Genomic DNA, 25071 nt, shown 5'->3' with positions numbered 1-25071 from the left:
TGTCGACCTATTTCAGGTGTCGACCTTCAGTGGTGGACCCAATGCATGTCTACCTTAATAGTGTCAACGTAACGACCGTATCCCTTCAAAACAGACAAGTTCATGTTTGTACACTCTGTCCCCTACTAGACTCCAAGTGCTGAACTAAAGCTTCTAATACTGAAAAGAGATCATGTGGCCCATAGCAACCAATGAGATTCTGCCTATAATTTCTCGATTGTATCCTAGAAAATGTTAGACAGAATCTGGTTGTTTTAGGCAACATCCCCTCTTTTCATTGTTATAAGCTCCAGTAAATGTACCCCCAAATATGCACTCCCTGAACCTGCAATGTCCACAAAAGTCCCATTTGCTCGTTAGCTATCCTTATCCTCCTCTATAGAACATGGTGTCTCTTCTACCGTATGGACCTACTTCTGAGGTGGATAGAATTAAAACATCAGTGCAAGTGCATGTGTTCCTATGGTTATCATTGTGGGATGCACATCATAACTACATGGAGATCTATCCAATTTCAATAGGCATTCCTGGATTTGTGCTACGGCCGGGAGGCATCTCAATAGAACGTCCACCAGCCGCGGTATTAGCATAAAGACGCGGGAACTGTTGCTACTGCAAATGTGTTCGACTCTGAATCTGCTATGTCTTATGTGTGCACCTTCTTTGTCTACTTTACATGTCCATGATATGTATAATGCATGTGTAAAAGCAATGGTGTTTATATCCTACCTATCCTAGACTTCGCACTGGTATTTGTGCAATCTGTAACTGTGCTAGCTGCAATTGATCAGGCACAGTTCACATTTCTATTTAAGCTTTGTTGTGGTGCTTATATTCATGCATCTGTATCCCTACTGCCCGGAACTGCATCATTTGTGGCTCCTTATAAACAGTAATAATAAGATTAACATTTTTGACATATAATAAATTGCAGATGTAATGCTTATGTAACTCAATAAATGAAAGTAAGCCATGCAAGTAAGGAGAGTTAAAGAGATTTATCAGTGTAAACATTAAGCACCACAATCATACCACGTCATCCATAGGAGCCAAATGCTTGCCCAGAGGTTTGGTAGGGGTGCTGATGCTCTCAAGCGGAGTGCTTGGACGAGGCATTGGATTAGACATGCCGAGGGATGGGGCGGGCAATCCTTGAATGAAAATCTTTCCGACCTTCAGCATAAAACAAGGAGAAGCAATTCAATATTATGTCTGGAATATACTTTCTTTCTAAGGAAGCCGCTGACAGTATGGGAAGGCAGTAAAACACATCAAAGAACCATTCTATCAGAATACAATACCCCATTTGTATTATTTATTTATTTACACTTTCTTATATAGCGCATACATATTCCGCAGCGCTTTCCAGAGTATAGCTGAACATTCACATGAGTCCCTGCCTCAGTGGAGCTTACAATCTATATTCCCTACCACATGTACAGGCACACACAGACATTCTAGGGTTACTTTTTGTTGGAAGCCAATTGACCTACCAGTATATTTTTGGAATGTAAGGGGAAACCGGAGTACCCGGAGTAAACCCACGCAAACACGGGGAGAATATACAAACTCCGCACAGTTAGGGCCATGGTGGATATCAAACCCATGACCTCAGTGCCCCACTAAACAGCACTGAAGCCTGTCTGATCAGCATCAAATCTGGATAAGGCTGCATTATGATTGGATAAAGCTGCAGTATGATTGGATAAGCACCAGCAGCTGGGAAATGGAGGTAACAGGAGATCTGTAACCCAGTTGTCAACTATGAGGTATCAAAGTGCTATTTAATCTGGCCAGACACTAATTCTATGTGCAGTGGGAATCTGACAATCTGACATTTTAAAAGTTCTTAAGAGAACTAACTAGGGGGCAGATTTATTAAGCTTGGAGAAGAGATAAACTGGAGATAAAGCGGAGAAAAGGTAAAAGGAGATAAAGCACCAGCCAATCAGCTGTGTTTGAAAAAGACAGTTGGGAGTTGATTGGCTGGTGCTTTATCTCCTTTTACCTTTTCTCCGCTTTATTTCCAGTTTATCTCTTCTCCAAGCTTAATAAATCTGCCCCAATGGCCCTTATTCAGATCGGATTGCAGTACAACTTTGTTTGGAAAATGGGCAAAACCATGTGCACTGCAGGTGGGGCAGATGTAACGTGCAGAGAAACTGAAATCTAAATTGCAATGTAAAAATAATGCAGCCAGTATTTACCCTGCAGAGAAATAAAATAACTCAAACAAATCTAACTCTCTCTGCACATGTTACATATGGGTGCCTGACGTGTTCCCGACAGTCGGGATCCCGACAATCATTTATGCGACTGTCAAAACGCTGACAGACGGGTGCCCGACGGCCACCCGCTATTTTCCCACGTGGGGTGTCCACGACCCACATAGAGGGAGAATAGAATAGGTGGCTCGCGTAGAGAGCCACCGTGCCCGCAGCATGGCGAGCGCAGCGAGCCCGCAAGGGGCTTTTTTGCACTCGCCATGCTGTCTGACTCTGGCCAGTCGGGATCCCGACGTCGGGATAATGACTGTCGGGATCCCGACTGTCGGAGTCCCATACCACACCCTTACATATGCCCCACCTGCAGTGCGCATGGTTTTGCCCATTTTCCAAACAAATTTGTACTGCAAGCAAAATTTAAACCTACCCATTAATTTAATGGCAAAATCAACCTGGTTGTTGTGTAAATGATCACCGCTTAAAAAAAAAAAATATCTGAAAACTCTCCAAAATCTCACACTTTCTGATTCTCACACCTTATTACATTTGGCCCTATATTTTGTTTCCACCTGTTTATGTGTTTCATTACTAATGCTGGCCAGTATATACATAGTCAAAAGGAGAAAGAAAAGTACTCTCTTTTTTTCCCTTTTTTGGGGGGCACAACCTGTTACTTTACTTTAAAACGTAACTTTTAATAGTCAGTTAATTTGCGTTAAAACATAACTTTTAATAGTCAGGGGTATATACATTTTAGGGAATCAATTGAATAAAAAAGTGTAAATTGACCTATTACCTAGCGCTCTACTTTTTTCTTTATCTTGTTATCTGTTAAGGACTGAGCACCCCCTATTTTTAACTGCAGCAGGGGATCTAGGAGGGCTTTTATTATTTATTATTCACTCTCTAATATTCGGTAGCGCTTAATCCTACTTTTGGTTTCAATATACAATTACTTGGACAATGGAACTTACCTTAACCACCCCGGTGTGCAAAATCAAATTGCCATTGGTCTCCAATACCACCATTGTATTAATGCTCTAGAAGAAAGAAAACAGACATTTATAGTGACACAACCTGTGGCATTTTGTATGTAGTATAAAATAATCTAAATGTACCTGCACTGGTGCTGCATCCTTTGCCGAGATGTTGGTGACCGAGCCAAAGATCAGCAGCGATTTATCATTACTTTCTTCAAACTTCACCAAACTGAAATAACATTTCACATTAGTTTAAATGCCATGAAAGGTTTTTAGCCTAGGTTTTTGGTACTTCTGTATTATCACGGCGCCCAGCTATGCTACGTTTTCAATGTACCTAAGGTACGTTGTCAGCGTAGCCGGTGCCGTGATAATACAGTTTTGGATTGTGTGTGTAGTGCTTTATACTTACCCTCCTCCACCGCATCCATCACGATCCACCGATGTCCCCGGCGGCAGCGTTCAGTCCCCCTCCTCCGGCAGTCACTCTCCGGCGCATGTACAATGTACGTAATTCAGCCTAGTGCCGCTGGGGGGGCATCACATGGTTTCCCTGCTCCCCCAGCGCCACTACACTAATTGCTGGCGCCAGGAACATCGGTGGATCGCGGGGATCGTGATGGACGCATTGGCCGGGCTAGAGGAGGGTAAGTATAAAGCACAACACATATTTCCACCCCTAACAACACAACACACACACACACACACACAAAACACACATTTCCCCCACTAACATCATATCCCCACTATCCATGTCATACCCCCAGTATCCACGTGGGCGTGGAGTTAAATTTATAAAGTGTGGCGAGCGCAGCGAGCCACTGGGCCCGAAGCGTGATGAGTGCAGCGAGGGGCGCGTAGCAGCGTCCCCTCGCGGGGCTCGCTGCACTTGTCACGCTTCGGGCTCAGTGGCTCGCTGCGCTCGCCACACTTATAAAGTTAACTCCACGCCCACGTGGATACTGGGGGTATGACGTGGATAGTGGGGATATGAAGCATTGTGTATTATCACAGCTCACCGGAACAAGTTACGTAGTTTACGTAGCAGTTTACGTAGCCAGCATAGTGGTGTATTGGTATTCTCAAGGTTTTTTTCTTCTGTGCAATATCTGTGTCTCATCCATGTACTATGGTCCTTATTCAGATCTGATCACAGTACAAATTTGTTTGGAAAATGGGCAAAACCATGTGCACTGCAGGTGGGGCAGATGTAACATGTGCAGAGAGTGTTAGATTTGGGTGGGGTATGCTGAAACTGAAATCTAAATTGCAGTGTAGAAATAATGCAGCCAGTATTTACCCTGCACAGAAACAAAATAACTCACCCAAATCTAACTCTCTCTATACATGTTACATCTGCCCCACCAGCAGTGCACATGGTTTTGACCATTTTGAGAACACATTTGTACTGCGATTAGATCTGAATAAGGGCCAATGGGGGAAATTTACTAAGATGGGTATTCTATTCCACATGTGATGTTGCTATGGGCAACTAATCAGAATCTACTTCTTATTTATTTAGCACCCTCTAGAAAATAGTAGACAGGATCTGATTGGTTGCCCATAGCAACATCACATGTAAAGTAGAATACACATCTTAGGAAATTTCCCCCTATATATCCAAACAATTTTTTTGGAAACATCATAGTGTGGGTACCTTATAATTATTATTGGAGTCATTGTGAAGGTCTTCTGATAGAAAAATCAGCTTAAATTTAAAATTACCCATACTCCACTGGTTTCTCTTTCATTTATATTAACCCCTTTGGAGCGGAGGACCAGTGGGGCTTGTTCTCTGACTTCTGAGGTAGCCAACTCCAGTTCTCGAGAGCTACCAACAGTTAATGTTTTCCAGATCTCCTCACAGAATCACAAGTGAAGTAATTGGCGCCAACTGTGGATCTTTTAAAATGTGTGAGTGAGTAATGAGTGCACCTGTGCAGCAGCTAGGTTGTCTGGAAAATGTGAACTGTTGGTAGCTCTCGAGGACTGGAGTTGGCTACAACTGACTTAAGTCATTCATTCTCCATAGCGTCAGGACCAGCAGTACAAAAGGAAAAGCGTGGAATAGACATCACAAGATTTCATGAACATCGCAGAAATATTTTAAAAGATGATAAAACACCATCTTTAATCTAACTTGTTTTATACTGGCACAATGGAGACATTGGAGTTCATTTACTAAGATGTTAGTTCGGTTTCAGATGGGATGTTGCTATGGGCAACCAATCAAATACTATCTATTATTTTCTAGAAGCTGGTAAATAAATAAGAAGTAGCTTCTTACTGGTTGCCTATAGCAACATCCCATCTTCAGTAGAACTCCCATCGCAGTAAATAAACCCCATTATGCGTACAAGGTGTGCAATTAGTGAAAAGCACAGGGAGGAGGAGGCTGCTTTGTTCTGCTGAGACTTTTTTTTATTTTATTACTGTGATTTATATATAATTATACAACTGTTTCCTGCAACTTAATCTTGATTGATTTATTTTTTTCAACCACTATATTTAGTATTATTTATTGAACCCACTGGCTTTTAAGACCTGACTCCTGTCCTTGCAAATAGGTTTTTATGTCACATGATAACATTTATCGGCACTTCCTCCATCTTTGCAGCCACAGCTTACGCCAGTTACGTCAGCCGCTTTCAGAATAGCATTATCGGCCCCTCGCGGGATCGCTACGCTCGCCACATTTCGGTGGCTCACTCTGCTCCGCTCGCCACAACTTTACTAAAAGGTAATAGATGGTGGTGCGGACACAGGAGGGTGGCGTGGACCCAGGGTGGTGCAGCTTGCGCTCCGTAACTTCTGTAGTGTAAGCGGTGGCGGCAAAGATGAGGAAGCACTAATTTATCTAATGAATTACTGAACAATTATTTTTAGGGGTTCCTCAGGTGCATGGTTCTTCCTGAAATTTGTCTTGCAGCATGGGTACGTCAATTAACTCGACAACCCAAACATTACCTAAACAAGACACACATGGGTATAATCCAGCCTATAAAACCTTTAACAGAGAAACCAGTTGTGTGTGCTTTCACGTCTGCTCTCTATAGATTTGAGCTGCCACTTGGCGCTTATCCTCTGATGGATAGCTTTAATTGCACCTGTGTGAATCGTGCTACAAACAAAGACATTATAAAGAAGTGATTCCACTTTATCTGGTTTCCAGCTTCTTTACGGACAAAGCTCTGGGAGTGATTCACAATTCTTTTCAAAAAGAAGTTCATGGCAACTACTGTATTAGCACCAGGAGCCAGACTTGATTTTATCCCTGAGTAGGTAATTACTGTATTCTATTATAGCAGTACATAATATATACACAGACATGTTATCTTTGTAATTGCTTTTGGTCTATTTGTTTTATTAGCATTTCTAGGCCATTTACATGCTCCTGTGTTTATAAATTGCTGTTACGCATTTTTTTTTTTAAACTGCATTAATCAAAATATGTAGATATGTATCAAATATCAATCCAAGACTACTTCCATGAGTTTTAAATCCAGTATTGCTACACACAAGTAGAGCATGTTCTTGATGCGCAGTGCACCCCCCCTTCCCCACAGACAAGACTCACCGCAGCTGGTGCTGGGACTCTACAACAAAGCAGAGAAACTTCTGTCCACACAGATCAGTTGTGATGAACACTTTTGTGGCCTGAGAGTTCTTTTCCCTGTGGGTAGTAAATAAAAGAAAAGCCCAAAAAATGACCTGTAAACAAATGTGTGAATACTGGAGTGCGGTTATATCTGTGCATGAGTCTTAATATAAAAACATTAAGGCGATGATGCTTACCTTGTGTTTGTAATGGTCTCTGTCCACAGGTGGTCAATGCAGAGCTCGGGAACAATGGGCTCTGTTTCTGCAGAGAGGAAATCGCTGCATGTGCTGTTAGGAGAATGGGAGGCTCCTAACCTCTTTGGCGACGGTGTGTAACTGGAGAAATTAAACTTCTGTACACTAGAGAAAGACTGCACTCCTAGGGCGGGTGAATGGGAGCGGCTGTGAAAACAGAAGTAACATTAACAAGCTGTATAATATAATCTTAAATCCCATACACAGTAGATGATTAGGGGCACCGCTGGTATGGTTAGTTATCAATTATGGTCAACTATATAGTGCTTACAAACTGAATGATATCGGTTACTGACATCATTCAGTGACATCACCCGCAGCCACTGAACATGCAGGTAGTTGGCTACATAGCCAACATTGATCTGTATGTTCTGACAAGGGGGTGGGGGGTGTCGTTAATGACCAGTAATGCCTCGAATTGCAATGTTACCATTCCAACCAGCAGCTCAGAAGAAGACAAATATTCTGTGACACTAGTCTCTATCATTGCCAAAGTTACTGATTAAGTGGTGGGCGCAAAAGTGGCAGCGGCTTCATCTTTTGCTGGCTGCATCTCTGCCACTTTATGCAAATGCAGTAGATGCTGTAATACTGCCCTGTGTATCACACCACCATCGGTCACACCTCTGAGACTAAGCAAACACTTCCTTCAGCAACACTCCGAAATAGTAGCAAAATGTCGCTTAACTCTGTGAATATCGGTATGACATGCAGCTACTGTATGAATCTCAGAATTACATTGTACATCACAAAACACCAAAAGCCTGCTATGAATTTTCATTTGAAGGCTGACTTTTATTTTCAGTCATCATCCAGTAGAAGTCTTATTGTTAGGGTGATACTTTTAAAAACCCCATCCACAGTAGCTTACAGTAGATATGTAGAACTTTGGGTCAGGGCCCCAAGTCAGTGCCAGAAACTTGAGTGGCCTCCAGTTTATAAAACTGCTTAAGGCACAGGGATTTCCCATACTCTTACTGCTGGCATTCACAGTATGCTGCAGCTTTTTCTAGAAACTCAGCCAATAAGGGAGGACTCGCCTCTGTAACGTCATGCTCCAGCATTAATCATGACAGAAGGTCTAAAGGTGCGATAAGCAACGTGCGATGCGCCTCCCGCGGTCATCGCATCGCACAGTACAAAAAGTATGTGCTGCACATACTTTTTTTACTGCCCGTGGATTGCATCACATGCAAAACGCATGCGATGCGATCTGCGTGATAACGCGTCGCATTGCACGCTGTTATCGCAACGTGTATGGGCACTTTAAGGAGATTCCAGGTCTTACTGAGCAGGGTCTAAATGTTTTATTTACTGCCTTAAATCATGCACGAGCAGCATATTTTAGTACTTGTGCAGAAGATAACAACAGTTATAGGAATTACAAAAGTTCCCTTTATCAGTCTTTATATATCATTTATTAGTACATAAAACAAGGAGACAACTTATACAAATAATAAGCAACGATCTGACTTTGCTTACTCACCTGAGAGCAGCCATATTGGATATAGAGGGAGAGTGGGAACGAGAATGGATGCCGGGGGAGGACACTGAACGACTTTGGCTGTGGAGGGAGGAATAGTTTTGAAATGGGGAGGCAGTTGGGGAATCTCCTTTGGACACACTGCGTAGATGAGCTGTGAGAGAGCTGTTCATCATCCCATGCTGTGGGGTGCCTAGCTGATCGGGATATTTTAGGACCGCATTTTGTTCCTATAAGTAAAGGACACAAAGGAGAAGCATTCAGGTTAATTGTAGTACAAAGACATAGGGCGGTATTTAATGAGAATACCTGCGAGGTGCAGCGAATCCTTTTTAGGATTCGCTGCACATTCGCCACGTTCCGGAGCCGGCGGGCTCCGGTATTAAACGTGTCAGGGGCTCGCTGCCCCTGACTGGCGAATATGAGCTCCTGCGGCGATTGCCGCAGGGAGCCTGAGGACGGTGCCAGGCAGAGAGATGGTAGTCTCTCTGCCTGCCCCAGAACTTTGTGGGGGGTAGGTAGGCTCCCCGGGTGCCAGGCAGCACAGGCTGCCCCCCGGGGGTGCCAGCAGGGGAGCGTATATTCACTACACACGATCGTAACGATCGGGTGCAGTGAATATATGAATATGTAATGAGCGGCTCGGCTCCGGCGCCCCCTGCTGGATGCTGTGTAAAAAAAAAAAATATATATATATTTTTTTTTTTTTAATTAAATATATATTCATGTGCTTACAGCACATGAATAAAAATAGCATGCCCCTCCTCAGAATAAAATTCCTGATTTTTTGACACCAAATGTAAAAAACAAAACACTTTATTTTAAAAGTTCACATTCCACTTCTCCATAAAAAGATAGCGATTGCTACTCGGTGAATCATGGTGAAAAAAACCTTGAAATGTATTCGCCATGTGGTCATTGAATAGGGTGATTCACCGTTTTAGTCAGAAATTCGCCAAACAGCACAAAATCGCCATAAAAACATGGCGAATCAGGCTCATTGAATACCGCCCATAGTGGGTGAAACGTAATAGGATGAGAGATTCAGAAAGTGAGAGATTTGGTAAGAAATCTCCAGTTTTTTTAAAGCAGCAATCATTTACACTGCAAAACCAGTTTTATTCTGCAGTGTAAATGATTGCCGCTTTAATATCTCTTACCAAATCTCCCCCTTTTTTGTTCTCTCACCCTATTACCTTTCACCCCAAAGCTTAGTCACAGAAATTGGAACAAAAAAGAGGTCATGCATCCCACCCTAAATTTAACAATCAGATCTGTGCAATGCTGTATTAATAAGGTTGTGGATTGCTTAATCTTCAATTATAAATTAGAATAACTAACAAAGCACAAGATATAAAGTGCGTGTGTGTGTGTGTGTGTGTGTGTGTGTAGTCATAAGTCTGAGAAATGGACTAAACTACATTTTTATCCTTCCTATAACGGTTTGGCATCCTACCTCGGATTTTACTTTCCGTAGGGTCCATACGGTATGTGAACCCTGCACGGTGTCATAGGTCATCACAATGGATGGGTCAGCATTAGTAAAAACAATCCTTAAAGTTTGGTCCGAAACATACTGCACCCGAGAGCTGCCGAAAATTCCTGAAATAAAGATTGTGATGAAAATCTAAAATATAAAAAAAAAACAATAAACTAAGCGCAAATATCACTGCTGTTGTTACTAAGGGATACTCAACCCTTATAAGAGTATAAACAAAAAAAAAAAATAACAGCGCTTTTCGGATCACACCATAAGGATTAATAACTCCTTTTATTAATATATATATTTTTTTTTAAATTATTAATGAATTTTAAGATTTACACATCAATAATTAATGTCCACTGGCCGGTAGGATAAACCAATGGAATAAAAAACGATAATACAATCTATATATAAAAATATATATATATATATATATATATATATATATATATATATATATATATATAAAATGACTGTATTCTAACTTTCAACAATTCACTTTTGCTGACACTTTATCATTAGTTAATTTAGTCGAGCTGAAAGCAAAGATAACTATATAGCAAGCATTTTACCAAAGATCAATTGCTACTTACACTGCTGTTAATAGAGCTTTGTGCTTGCTTGTTTCAAGTCTCTACAAAAATTTATATAGAGCCTGGACTGTAAAAAGGAATATTTAACAACTGTTTCCAATTACATCAAATACTAACAACTTGGCTATATAGTTATCTTTGCTTTCAGCTCTACTAAACTAACTAATGATAAAGTGTCAGCAAAAGTGAATTGTTGAAAGTTAGAATACAGTCATTTTATATATTCTTTATATATATATATATATATATATATATATAGAGATATATAGATAGATAGATAGATATATATATATATATATATATATATATATATATATATATATAGAGAGAGAGAGAGAGAGAGAGAGAGAGAGAGAGAGAGAGAGAGAGAGAGAGAGAGAGAGAGAGAGAGAGATTGTATAATCATTTTTTATTGCATTGGTTTATCCTACCGGCCAGTGGACATTATTGATGTGTAAATCTTAAAATTCATTAATCTTTTTTTTTTTTATATTAATAAAAGGAGTTATTAATCCTTATGGTGTGATCCGAAAGCGCTGTTATTTTTCTTGTGTTGTAAATTCCAAAATATACCTTGCTAATGCAGAAAAACATTCTGTATGCAGCGGAGATTCTGCCATCAGCTCTTAACCCTTTGAGTGCCAACATCTCTATGAGAGATGTGAAAAATATCGGCTATAAATGCCAGCGTCGCTCACATTTGTTATATGAATTCAAATTAAAAATGTTGTGCACAAAAAGATTATATTTCCAATATAAGGTAAACATTACAGGTCATTATGATGAATAAAAATGTTTGCTTGGTAGTTTTTACACCAATTTTTCACTTGCCACTCAAAGGATTAATGTCATAAATCCACCAAGGAATAACAGTGAGAGTGGGAGATTAGAACTCACCTCCCGATCTGCACACAAGGGGAGAGATTTCATCTAATGGGTGCAACATGCTGAAAATCGTTGGCAAAGGTTCCCTGCAATAAAAAAACAATGTAATTACAATAAAATATGATCTTCTACTCAATGTTTTCTCTGCAAATTTATGGGGGGGGGGGGGGGGGGGGGGTGATATTGCCACCCCCAAGAAGCAGTGAACTGTTAGACATGGCACAAAGTTAAACCAATACACTTTTTCCCATTAGACATATGGGGGGGGGGGGGGGGGGGGGGCACAGACTAATAGGAGCACCCAAAGCCATGTTTGTAGATAGATAAAAATGCAATGGAAATAAACAGGCAACAATTATTTTTTTTGGTACAAAAATACATATTGGCATAATGAGATAAGGCAATAAGCATTAGTAATTTATAGACTATATTTCTGCAGTGCTGAACTGCAGACCATAACATTTCTGCATATCTAATACTCAGAGGCTTAAGGTGCCCACACACAGTAAAGTGGGGCTTACACTAGGGTAATTTATCTGACACTTGAAATTGCTTGAGATTTCCCTTGAACTCCCCGGGAGTCCTGCACGTCAGATTCTGTACTTGAGTGTTATTTTGCATCAGATATATTGCATGAAATTTATCAACCAGTGACAAATCACATGCAATTTATCTAACTGCATACACTTGTACCAATTTATCTGATGGGGGGGGTGGCCTAAATAGTACTGCTGAATTTGGCCGGCAATTCAGCAAAAAAATACAACTGGAAAATACTCATTTTCCAGGCGCATTTGGTTAAAGCCTGCACGGATCAGTCAGATCCATACAGGCTTCTCTGTGTAATACAAGTTAAAAACCAGCTGAGAGGTGAGGGAGATTGATGGGAGGGGAGCAGACAGCAGAGCGGCCACTGGGGGGGGGGTGCCCAGACAGGTAATGTGCGCCAGTGGTGCACACATGGACACCACTGGCGCACACCTTCATTTTTAGTGGTATGCCAGGAAATTTCCCGGTACAGCCCGCTGCGGCAGCGCAGCTGAGCCCGGGCATACCACTCAAGTGGTTAAGGCCACATCATTCCATGTGTAAGCATGATTAAATTATTTGGCCATGTCCCGGCACCCCCGCCACTGGCAGACGGAGAGAAAGAGGCCAGCAAATGAATACGGGGAAAGATCTCTCAGCCATTCAGCGGCTGCCCTATTCATTTGAATATGAGTTTTTTAAATCTCCTGCCTGCCGCCAGCCTCTCTCTCCATCTGCCAGAGGCAGGGATGCGAAGGAGGGGCGGTGAGGGAGCCCGAAAACCTGATCATGGCCACACAAAATGATTGTTTAAACCAGTGGTTCCCAAACTTTTTTGAATCACGGCACCCTAGAGTATTAGAGTATTTTTCAGGGCACCCCTATGCCAAAAGTTTGTTACCAAGAATAAAAAAATAATAATAATGAAATACATTTGCTTAAATGTTTTCCTTAGGTCCAGTTATGTGGTGAGGAACATGATTCACTTCTGTTTATCCACATATTTTATAATTGAGAGCCACAAGCACTGATTTTGCCCATTACATTGACCATAAACAATTTGAATTGGTTCTGGACCACCAACCTGAGGCACCCCTGCAAGTGCTCCGAGGCACCCCAGGGAGCCTAGGTGCACAGTTTGGGAACCACTGGTTTAAACCCTCTGTGTGTGGATATTATCAGGGGTGTTCTGGATTTCAAGGAAAATTGGATAGATATGAGATTGTATCCGATACCTATCTGTGTGTGGTTACCTTAAAAAGAATATTAAATGAAATATGTATAAAACATGTTCAATGGATTTTGTTTGTGTGCAGTAACTGTACCAGTTTGGTTTCCATGAGCAGGGCAGAAGCACTGTACCTACCTAGATGGGCTCTGTGGCACTTCATAGGAGCAACTGTTCCGCTCAAACAATAAGCCATATTTTGTGGGCCAAACATTAGCTACCTGAAGAATATCAAACACACACACTATGAAAACATATTCACAACAGTGACGCAGTGGCTCTCTCATACATTATCATTTTATTTATATAGCAATTTTCTCACACAGGACTCAAAGTCGTTACACATACGTACATCAAAAACATGGTACATTGTACAAAGGCATTAGAATTACAGAAAGGTGGAAAAACATTCCAAACTTATGTAAAGCTTAACGCATGGTAGGTGCATGTGTTTTAGGTGTTAAAGTCTGTGGGTTCTATATTTCACCCATGAAAGGTACAAGGTGAGTCAGCCGCCTTGGGCGAACTATGTTTGATTACCCTAGGTGGAAAAGGCAACACCAAAAAAGATGACACAACATGGGTCTTAACAGTGTCCTGGAGCTACAGTAGGTGTAGTGTCGGAACATAACAGTCAGATCCATGTATTTCTCGATCCGTGAGGCAGCCGCGTTGGGCACACTGCAAAAATGATGCTTTGGGAGATACACAGAGCCGTACACAGACTGAGGCATAGTTGGGTAAATGGATTTGTGTAATAGTATTACAGGTACTGTATATCTTTCTGTATGAATGCCTGTAACTGATGACAGATAAAAAGAACGGCAAGGTCCTTGCAGGATTATCAGAGCATGTGACATCTCCACCACATGTGTATATAAAACACAAGAAACTAATGTTCTTAAATTAACGTTTTGAAGAAATTAGAGAATGGTAGAATGAAAGACTTTTGCCTGTGTCAGATTAGCTGCGGTAATTTCCGGCAGCGAATGGATTTGGACTTGGCTACACAATTAGTCCCAATATGCGGCATCTATCAGGGATTATGCTTCTGTTGCCTCAGACACTTGAAGCATAATCTGTGATAAGCAGCCGCCAGTGCCACACACTGGATCAGGAACTTATCCCCAAGTCCCATGCATTATCGCACAATTGCAAATCCTCTTTCGGCCAATAAAAACAGCCTATTATATGGACAGCGCAATGACTATCGGTCAAATATCCTATCATAAGGCCATTTTTATCGATCGGTAGGAAATGCAGCTAATAGAATACTGACATTTGCCTTTTTCGGCTAATGCTACTTTTAATTTAGTGGTTAAATCTATGAACGATTGCAGCTGCTGACAACCCACAGGCTATTACATTTACCCCTATATCGGATACCAGCACTGCTTGCTACAACAACTACGCCCCACTGTACCTGGAATGGCAAAGGGGCGATGTAATCCTTCCCTTCAGTGTTATGGACATTAATACAGGAACTTTGCAGGATACAGATGCACTTCTCCACTTTATCTTGACCTACGAGGGTCAAAATATTATATTCAAAACATGGTCCAAACATAATGATTGTCCAATATAAAGCTTTCACAGCATTTGATTTCTAGAATATATATATTACCAGTAAGCATGCTCGAAGTAAATGCTTTGAAATCTAGAAAGGCAACTAATTGCACAAGATTGCCTCTGAGAGAAAGATGTAGTTTCCTTTGCTGCCAACAGATGGCAGTGTTTCGGCGACACACAGTTACTAGACACATCTTCTTAGTTCTTATACTCGATATATATTCTTCTGCACAGAGCTGAATTCTCAACATCCTGGCTAGATCAGAATTATATGTATTTCTTTATATTAAACAATACTTAACCCACTAATGTGGGTCAGAAGAAACGCTAATACATATATTCTGGTCCAGTCCTATTGTCCTACAGAAAAAAAGAACAAGTGACTCTAAGTCACAAATTAGCGCTGGTCCTATCACTGGTGGCAATGATATAATTTATTTATTTATTTATTTATTTAGAGTTTAGTTGTTGCCCTCCATACAGAGGAATTGTGTACCTCTGTTGTATGGAAAGATATATGGATGAGTGACAATACACTCTAATAATAATAACAACATTTTATAGTATAATCATTTTTCTCTTTTAATAAAAAGGACAAATTTCATAATTACAGAAGTGCACTTTAAATGGACATAAAACATATAACACAAATAGATTAAAAAAATGAATGAATGAATGAATGAAGAGGCAATGGTATGAGGCAATAAAATAATATCTCTGTGAGGCTTGTATGTCTTAAATTCAATGGGGGAAATTTACTAAGATGTGTATTCTACTTCACATGTGATGTTGCTATGGGCAACCAATCAGAAACTACTTCTTATTTATTTAGCACCCTCTAGAAGATAATAGACAGGATCTGATTGGTTGCCCATAGCAACATCACATGTGAAGTAGAATATACATCTTAAGGTGCCCATAGACGCTCCGATGCGGGCGTCCGTTTTGTGCTTAAATAGCACGCAGCGCATGCCTTGTGCATGCGATGCGATGAAAAGCATGTACAAAAAGTATGTGCAGCACATACTTTAGGTACTGTACGATGAGATGCTGCGGGAGTGTGCATCTCAAAGTAAAAAACGGACACCGCCGCATCGGAGAGTCTATGGGTACTTTAGTAAATTTTCCCCAATGTCTCTTTGTAATGAGGCAGTATAATATAGTTACTAGTCTTGGTTACAGGAGTATGGGTCTCCTCTGGATGTTATACGGACACAATCACTTTTTCAGAACATATGTATAAACCCTCCTTTGTCAGGTTGCAAGCGCCCTTGATTTGGGAGTGCACTCCAGGTGCTGAGTGTCCACAGTGACAATGGCTGTTTAAAGCGCAGATTCGGAGACAACCTTAATATGAAGTTGGTAGTGACCGGGCTGTGTGAGGCTCCACGATACGCGTTTCTCCGTCTTTAGAATCGGTCAGCGGCTTCCTCAGATGCATCAACAGCTTTTGGTTACAGGTTTTTTGAATGGATAAATTATGTTACTAATGTATTAATACCCTTTTTAACTGAAGTTGTATTCCTACATCGCTTTCCTCCAGATGTTCCTGGACATTATGTGTTATAACACATGTTCTCATTGCAACTAGGGCTGCTATTGCTCAATATTGAAAGATAATAGACCTACCCACCCTGTTTATCCAAGATTACTGCTGCTATCCAGGACAGTTATGAAATGGAAACCGTAGGATTTAAATACTCTCTGGCTCCAAATTATCCCCTGACCAAAGAGGAAATTTACTAAGATTTGAGTACTATTTCACATGGGATTTTTATTTAGCACCTTCTAGAAGATAATAGATAGTAACTGATTGGTTGCCCATAGCAACATTCCATGTAAAATAGAACTCCCATATAAGTAAATTTACCCTAAATTGGTTACCTTTACTATTACAAACTATTATGTGACCATATAGCTTCACGTAATATTTTAATAAAGTAGGTCGAAATGGATCTACAGATGGGGCTAGATTCATCTTTGCAGGGCTGGCTAACGCCAGCCCCGCCAGGGGGTGCGCGAGAACGAGACGCTCGCACGCCCCCTGGACAACATACCCTTCCCTCTGGTCCCCACCGTCGCTCTCGCCGCTCCGAGCGCCCCCCTAACCCTGCCCGTCTCCCTGAAGCGGAGACGGGCAGGGACACGCAGCGTCCCCGCCGAGAGACTGGGACGGGCGTGCGTGTGAGACGCGCGCGCGTACCAGTTCAGTGAAGCCCCTGCTGTCGGCGCTCGCCAGCAGGGAGGGTCTGCCTAGCCCTGGCCAGGGATGGCAGGGGCTCCATCTGTACCCTTAGTTTTTAAACCTACTTTGGATTTAAGTTCTTATTATTGAGGAATATTTGGGCCCTTGATTCTCTTGCTGCCCCCGTACTCGAGATTATATAAATATGGAAGCTGAAAGCATGTGTCTTACCTCTTCTTATTTATCCTATGATTTTTATTTCATATACTGTATTTTGTCTGATTGATCCTTTTGAATCTCTATTTGGCATCACTTTTACCCCTTTCCCTTTTTGTTTTCTTTCATATTTCCCCTTATATTTCCATCTCCTTTTCCTTACATTACAGTTACGTTTTGTTTTTATTGCAGATTTAATATATATGTATTATTGTTTTTATGTGTTTCAAATGTTCTGCATGATTTGTAATGTAAAATCTCTTTAATAAAAATATTCAGTCAAAAACAATACTTCACTCACCTTCACCATTCTCTGATTTATCGTTTAAAACAGTGAAGTCACACCAAAGAGCCTGTAAACAAAGGAAAAATAACTTTAAATTAAATACATTTTAGCTCTGTAACAAGATATTTATATATGAAATTGCTGAGGAGTTACAAAAACTACAGGATAATTTCTGTACTTTCCCAGATTATCTACTAACACTATTGGTGGATGTATGGTTTAATCACAGAGCAAGCCAAGGAGAAAACGTGTATCAAGGAGAGAAAGAAAAAGGGAACACAGAACAAAAAGGGGCTAATACCCCTTCCACACCACAAAATTCAGGGACTTACATTCCCGGGTTGTCCTCTTTCACACTAGCCTAGTCCCTGAATTTTCTGGTGTGAGGGGGCAGGCAGTGTGAGGAGTGGGGTGATGCTGGCGGGGCCTCCCGGGATTGGCTCGGGTGGAACTATGCCCATTAGTTACCTGGCGGCTTCCCCCAATGTTGGGAAAGGCGGGAGGCCGCAGGACTCAGGAGACGTGTGATGTTACTGCTGGCAGCGGCTCAGTGCTCTCCACGCGGCGCAACGCTCTCCACCAGCAGCTACAGACTGGACCCCCCTGACCAGAACCCCCCACCCCCACAGGCCTGACCTTCCGAACAGGCACCTGCAACACGCACGGGATCCCCCCAGGTCCAGCACCCTGGCTGCTGCCATCTCGCAGACTGCAAAGACCGACTCAGGTGAGTAGAAGCCAGGAAGCCGAGTTGGCTCCTTTCACACCAGCCAGTAACCCGGCCTGGTCGCGGGAGTAACCCTGCTAGCTAGCACGGTTGAAATCCTGGTAAATTTAACCAGGAATTTGGCCCAGGAACCTTTCACACCAGCGCTAGTCGAGATTTGTTCCCGGGCCCAACCCGGGAATTTAGGCTGGTGGGAAATGGGTAAAAATGTAGCATCACACAAACTTCAAATGAAGCCCAGGTCCCAGAGAGATAATGGATAACAAAGGGTGGCCTAACACGACCCTCTCCTTGTAAAGGTACTAACATTGGGAAGCAATAAAAAAGGCAGACAGAGAAAAAAATCGGTACTTATGTAGTATCTGGGCGTCCGATTTAGAAATCGGATCGGGTCACATCGCATCGCATGCGACCAAATCGTATGCGATGCGATGGTCAAGATTTTTCCATAGGATTCAATGTTAAAATGGTCTGAGTCCATTTTAACATACAATTTAATGGGAAAAAGTGGTCCTTTTCCTTTCCCCACTATCCAAGTGGGCATGGAGTTGGGTATAAACCTGTGGCGAGCGTAGCGAGCCACCGAGCCCGAAGCGTGGCGAGCGCAGCGAGCCCCGCGAGGGGACACAGAATACTTTTTAAGAAATATGCGTTCGCTCGCCACGCTTCGGGCTCGGTGGCTCGCCGCGCTCGCCACGCTATATAAAATCAACTCTATGCCCACTTGGATAGTGGGGAAATGAACAGGACCTTCTTAACATTGAATCCTATGCAAAATCGCATCGAATCGCTTAGCATCGCATCTGATTGTATGCCTTAAGGTAAGGCATACAATCACAAAATCGGCAGCCCAGATACTACATAAGTACCAATAAATCCTTATGCCACATGCCATACAGGTATGAGAAATGAGTTTGCACTTTTACCTGTACAACCGGGCTGTCAACGGTAAATGCTTTATAAACTGCCGATGCGTTCAATTTACTTCCTTTGCTCCAGATGACCACATTCCCAGCCACGTACAGCTCTTCATCATACTCCACATCTTCCCCAGGGTCACCAACTCCTTTTCTTAGCTGCCAGCTTTCCTAAGGAAAAAAGAACGATTGCAGTGAGGTTACTCTAAAGATCCAGATACATTATTTCACAAATATGAAAGATATACTTTGTTATAGCATTGACTAAATAGGTCTTATAGGTTTTACCTCTGAATGTTTTTTCCAAGAGAGGTTTGTCCAACCTTACTGCGAATGTGTTCAATGTTTCTGCCTACACCACCTCTTCTGGAAGAGAGTTCCAGAGCCTTACTGCCCTGACCGTAAAAAAGCCTTTCCTTTTAAGGGAACTGTCATGATAGCAATTCATTTTAGAATGTCTTTCCTCTCTCAAACCATCTTTTGATGGCACCAAATCCTGCGGTTTCATGCCACACTGATACTTCTGTCCTCTGCTGATGCAGCTATGGTTATGTAACCTTTACTTGTCCTCTGTTGTATTCAACTGTAAATCACTGTTTTGCTTATTCATTTATGTACTCTGTAATTGGGCGCTGCGGATCCCTTGTGACGCCATTTATACATAAAGGATTGTAATATTGAACCACTTAACAATTTTTTCCCCACAAAACTGCTTGAAAATTGTCTGTTACTTGATCATTACTTATTAAGTTTTAAAAAGTATTTTTAATAATATATAAAAATATTTTATTTAAAAAAAAAAAAAAAAAACATGTTGTTATCTACTGTTATCCAGTATCTCAGATGCCATATGTCAGGCATGTCCGACCTATGACCCTTCAGCTGTTGTGAAACTACAAGTCCCATTATGCCTTGTCACAGTTTTGCTATTAGGGGATGCTAAAACTATGGCAAGGCATGCTGAGATGTGTAGTTTCACAAGAACTGGAGGGCCACAGTTTGGACATGCCTGCCATATGTTATCACCCGAAAACATGCTATAATTGGATAGCACGATAATGATCATCAGGCTAAAATCTCCATAATAGCCTTTGGGTCGTGTGTCCCCCCCCCCCACCACCACCACCACCCACCAAAGCATAATCCCCAATATGTGATGGCTGGATAGTCCCAATGGATACATTAGCCACAGTAATAAACTATAAAAAGGGTACACTACAGCAATGTTAACATTACAAGAAAGAAAAGGCTCATCCTTGCGGCCACCGCTACGCCAGTTACGTTAGCCGCTACTTAACCACTATCTAAGGATTGTTGGCGAGGAAGTACCCCACCCTCCTGTGTCCATTCCACCCCTCCTGTGTCCACACCACCATCTATTACCTTTAGTAGAGTTTTGTCGAGCAAAGCGACAATAGTGCTACGTAAGTTCCGTAGCGTAAGCGGTGGCCGCAAAGATGAGGAAGTACCAAAAAAAGTCTTGAGACTGACTAACCTACCTTTTGCTTCTCGTGGATTGTTACCTCCCGTAGAGATCCTACCAAGCCCGCAGCCCCATCAGAGGACCACAGCTCAGAGGCTGGCTGCAGCTGCCGCAGCTGGAGGTTCAGTGCATTGGGGTGGTGCTTGCTGTGATCACGTCCAAAAGGAACAAACTCCTGCAAATCCCCTGCTGCAATCATTGTTTGCCTCTCTTCATAGATGTTCGACATGGGTTCCAAATATCCACATTATTTCTAATAGAGTAAAACCGAAGCTTAATATGAGATGTTTAATGCAATCTTAGCTTAGAAATTAAATACATATTACATTAATTTAGATAATATTAAGAATAATATATAATATATTAAGTTTATAAACATAATATATTGCATAACAAAATGGTGTGTGTAATTGAGGTTTGCTTTTTCCTCTCACTTGTGCTGTGCATGGCAATATGCTGGCACTACTTATGTACATGTTCATACGTTTACTATGTTTATAGGGTTGGTTGTGTCTAGATCCGCGTCTATCCTTTGTCGAGGCTGTGGTGTTAAGTGAGGGCGGAAGTTGTACATAGATGCCCCCACAGCGGTTTTTATCTATTATTCCCGTAGATGTAGGTTATCTTATCCCAGCTGAATTGTACCCTCGCAGGCTCGCCTCGCTCACCACACTTTTATATACCCCCCTCCAGGTATATGGGGACCCAGTGTGTGATGGGAAATGTCAAAAGAAAGCAGTGGTTCTAGCAGCAACCATGTTTCTGGATTCAGGATAATTATTTTATAAACAGCTTTACAAAGTACATGTTCACTGACCACAGCGAGCATCCAGCAGGACTTAACCCTTTATTATTTTACAACTATAAACAAAACACGTTTGGGGATAACACACAGATCAGTAAAGTTGCCATATGCAGCTGTCACAGGCGGACCCGCATGCACGTAACGTGGGCTTTCCAGCGCACTATATAAAGGTTTTCAGTGTGTTGTATGGAGCCGGAAATGTGATTGGCACGAAGCAGTCACAGCTGCACTATATGTACAGTGCTATACAGTGTTAGCACACAGTGACGCCCGGCGCAGAATGAATGGTGTCCCGGCTGGGCAGGCCAACACCGACCTGGTTATAAAGTAATCGTCCGTCTGTGCTCTCGGCGCTAGAGAACAGCCAGGTGCAGAGCTTCCTGTAATGCAGCGGGTGAGGAAAGATCATACAGGACGGCGCTTTATAGGCAGACAGTTACGAGGAAGCGGTTCAAATGGACGCGGCCATCTTGAAATTTCCCGCCAGGCAGTGCGCGCCGGGGGAGGCCGGGCCATGTGAGGTGCACGGAGACATCTTGGTAAAGGGAGAAGTGACGTCAGGTGGTGTAGCAAGGCGCAGAAGTTAGCTTCTTCTTCGGCCAGCTTCTTATTCAAGCTCCAGCTTCTTATTCATTTCTTATTAAAACTCCAGCTTCTTATTCAGACTCTAGCTTCTTATTCAGAACATTCAGTTTTAGAAGGGTTAACGAGTCTTGGGCAAAATTTTGTCACCTAAAATCAACAGAGGGGGATCAATTGCATGACCCACATGTATTTTGCCTTTCCCAACACTGGTTTGGGCATAAAATGCGCTGGAAAAGTGGGCAAATACGCTATAATTTACTATTTTTAATAAGTAGCTGCAGTTTTGCAAGGGTTAACGAGTATTGGGCAAAAAAAATGACACCTGAAATCAACAGAGGGGTGTCACTTGCTGCATATGACCCACATGTATTTTACCTTGCCCAATGCTGGCTTGGGTATGAAATATGCTCGAAAATTGGGCACATACACCTTATTATGATTTACTATTTTGAATAAGTAGCTTATGTTTTGCAAAGGGTAACGGGTCTTGGAAATCAACAGAGCGGTGTCAATTGCATAACAACTAAATGTATTTAGCCTTGCCCAACACTGTTTTGGGCATAAAGTATGCTGGCAAAACTAAAGCTACTTATTCAAAATAGTAAATCATAATATGGTGTATGTGCCCACTTTGCCAGCATATTTCATGTCAAAACCAGCATTGGACAAGCTAAAATACATGTGGGTCACATGCAAGTGACAAATTGATGAAAAAATAGATGGGGTTTCTATCGCACAAGTAGCTGTTATGTAAGGTGAATGTAGGTTTAAATCAGGGGTGGGGAACCTTCCGCCGGAAGTGACATGGTATCCAGGATATACTGTATAAATATATATATAATAAAATAGATGCGATGCAATTTCCCTACGCTAGCGAACGTATGCTAATTGGGTGCCCTGCTAATACACAAGTACCAGTTCTTTTTTTTCCCTTACATATTTTGATTCATTACGAGAATAGCAAAACATAAAAGGCATGATAATGACATGCAAAGTCTGTACAAACCTTTCCAACAAGCATGGCATCATCTGCTGAGCGTGCCGATATAACACAACAGGACAAGGGCAGTGAATCTATGTGAAGAAAACGTCTTGCTCTGCTTCCAGCACAGGAACCTCAGTATAAAATGTGCAGTTCAGTATTGGAGTGGAGCCTCAGTGTACCTCTAATCTTTTTATAGCATAGCCTTAGACACATTATGATACTATTTCTTTATAGTCTACTCTAGACAGTGTTTCTGCAGAGAGATAAATGTTTCACAAGAGTAATGTGTGTGGATTCAGGAATATTGAATTAAAGCTTCAGTGTGTCTTTAGTGTTTTAACTGTATTTATCAGTCGTGACGTGATGTATTTATTATTTCCATTTTTCTTATGTAGAAAGATGAATATCATAAAATCTCTTTATTTTATCTGTTGTGCTTTAGGTAACTTACTAATACCGCTTTCAGTTTGCAAACCCAGGTTCGACACGGAATTCTCAACCAGGGTTCTACCCGGTTCAGACCTGTTTACACTGAATCCATGTCACCCATTACAAACACTGCGACCCGTGTTTAACTCTTCTTTTAACCTGGGTTGAAATGCTGGGTTATTTCATTTTTGTGCTATCACACAGCACCTCGACCCAAGTCGGCAATAACCTCGGTTATTTGTGCGATGTGAAAGGGGTATATGTGATTCATATAGTTGCTTATTTTTATGTAACTGCGAAGATTATGTAATCATTTTAATGGGTCCCTTCCCTATTTGAGAGATTATTCACATTCCCAATCACACAAACACAATAGAGTCCATTTATTAAAAATACAATTACCCTACATGTATGATTTGGACTGTAGGAGAAAACCCATGGTAAAATTCATCAATCATGGGTTTTCTGGGGGGCCATTTTGGGGCATTTTTTTCAATCCCGGGATTAAGGATTGAAAAATGCTTCATCCCGGAATTTGCGAGATCCCAGGACTAGCCTGTAACATCCACCATGGCTCTCACCCAAATCCCCTGTGCTGTGCCCAGCCCTAGGCTCTCTAACCGCATGATTAATGCTATGGCACTCACCTCCGCTTGTGTCCCTGGTCTTGGTGGGGTACATGTGTCCGCGCTGTCACCGTGTGGTGACAGTGGTGCTGTGTGCTCCGGTGCCATGCGGGGCATGAGCGGCATGAGACCTGAACCGCCATGTGTGTTTGTGCCTGGTTAGGCCTCTGTCTGAATGCTGGCAATTGCGCAGCTGCGCGCACTCACTGCCGGCTGAAACCTGTCCTGTGTGGCTTCGCCTCCTGTCAATAGGCTGACCAATAGCCGCACAGTTCAGCTGTTACTGTAAGTATTGACTGGCCGGGTTAGACCGGCAGTCAGTACAATGATGTCTATCCCTAAGCATCATTGCTCCGGTCTGGCTCTGTAGTTCCCACTGCAAACCTTCGTGTCTCCAAGGGAAGTACTCTCCTGCTGATCGTCCACTGCTCCTCTCGTGTACCACGGACTCCACTGTCGCCAAAGTGGATCAAGTAAGGTTAGCCCCCCAAAGGGGTATTATCTTACTTACCATTCCCGACGGTTAATATCCAAGGTCATCTCTGATTGCAGCCACGATCCAATCCAGCAAGGACAGTCTACTTCATTGTCATTCTTTATTATTCCAATCTTCAACCAATCATCCAATCTTTCAGCCAACCATTCAATCTTCTAACCAACCATCCAATCTTTCAGTTACTTCTTCAGTCTTCGTCCAAACCTCCAATCCTTTAACCAATTATTCAATTACCCTCCAGTTATTCTTCAATTCTTCAAATCAAGAAAGGGTGTGAATTTAGACTGATACCAATTGGGACCAGTCAATTCACATTCCTGGCGCTCTAAAATTAAATTTAATTAAATGAAATGATTTTAGGTGCCTATGGTATGCACTAATATAATTAGTATATACTCAGCTGCTGCACGTGTTAAATGAGCTAGCCTAGCTCATGAAGAGTAAGAGAATTGGGAGGGTACTAACACAATTGCGCAGCTGGGTATTAAAAAACACTCTGAGT

The 25071-nt window shown here is 41.9% G+C and overlaps 1 protein-coding gene across 1 annotated transcript in view; it reads right to left on the bottom strand.

Moving 5' to 3' along the window:
• The window catches only part of ANAPC1 (anaphase promoting complex subunit 1), an 87603-nt gene extending 65654 nt beyond the window's left edge, over positions 1-21949 (bottom strand). Inside the window, exons 1-14 of the mRNA XM_083175997.1 lie at positions 21765-21949; positions 20660-20896; positions 19170-19331; positions 17532-17583; positions 14684-14784; positions 13399-13481; positions 11517-11590; positions 10000-10145; positions 8547-8773; positions 7001-7207; positions 6783-6878; positions 3344-3434; positions 3200-3265; positions 1033-1173 (exon numbers count right to left, since the gene is read on the bottom strand). Of these exons, the coding sequence (XP_083032123.1) occupies positions 1033-1173; positions 3200-3265; positions 3344-3434; positions 6783-6878; positions 7001-7207; positions 8547-8773; positions 10000-10145; positions 11517-11590; positions 13399-13481; positions 14684-14784; positions 17532-17583; positions 19170-19331; positions 20660-20872 (1659 nt within the window). The 5' untranslated portion in view covers positions 20873-20896; positions 21765-21949. The remainder of the gene's footprint in view (positions 1-1032; positions 1174-3199; positions 3266-3343; positions 3435-6782; positions 6879-7000; positions 7208-8546; positions 8774-9999; positions 10146-11516; positions 11591-13398; positions 13482-14683; positions 14785-17531; positions 17584-19169; positions 19332-20659; positions 20897-21764) is intronic.
• Positions 21950-25071: the final 3122 nt, after the last annotated feature.

This window comes from Crinia signifera, chromosome 3, assembly GCF_055691185.1.
Source record: "Crinia signifera chromosome 3, ASM5569118v1, whole genome shotgun sequence".
In the NCBI taxonomy this organism is placed as follows: Eukaryota; Metazoa; Chordata; class Amphibia; order Anura; family Myobatrachidae; genus Crinia; species Crinia signifera.
The sequence above is the reverse complement of the archived record's forward strand: the minus strand, read 5'-3'. Positions and strand labels throughout refer to the sequence as shown.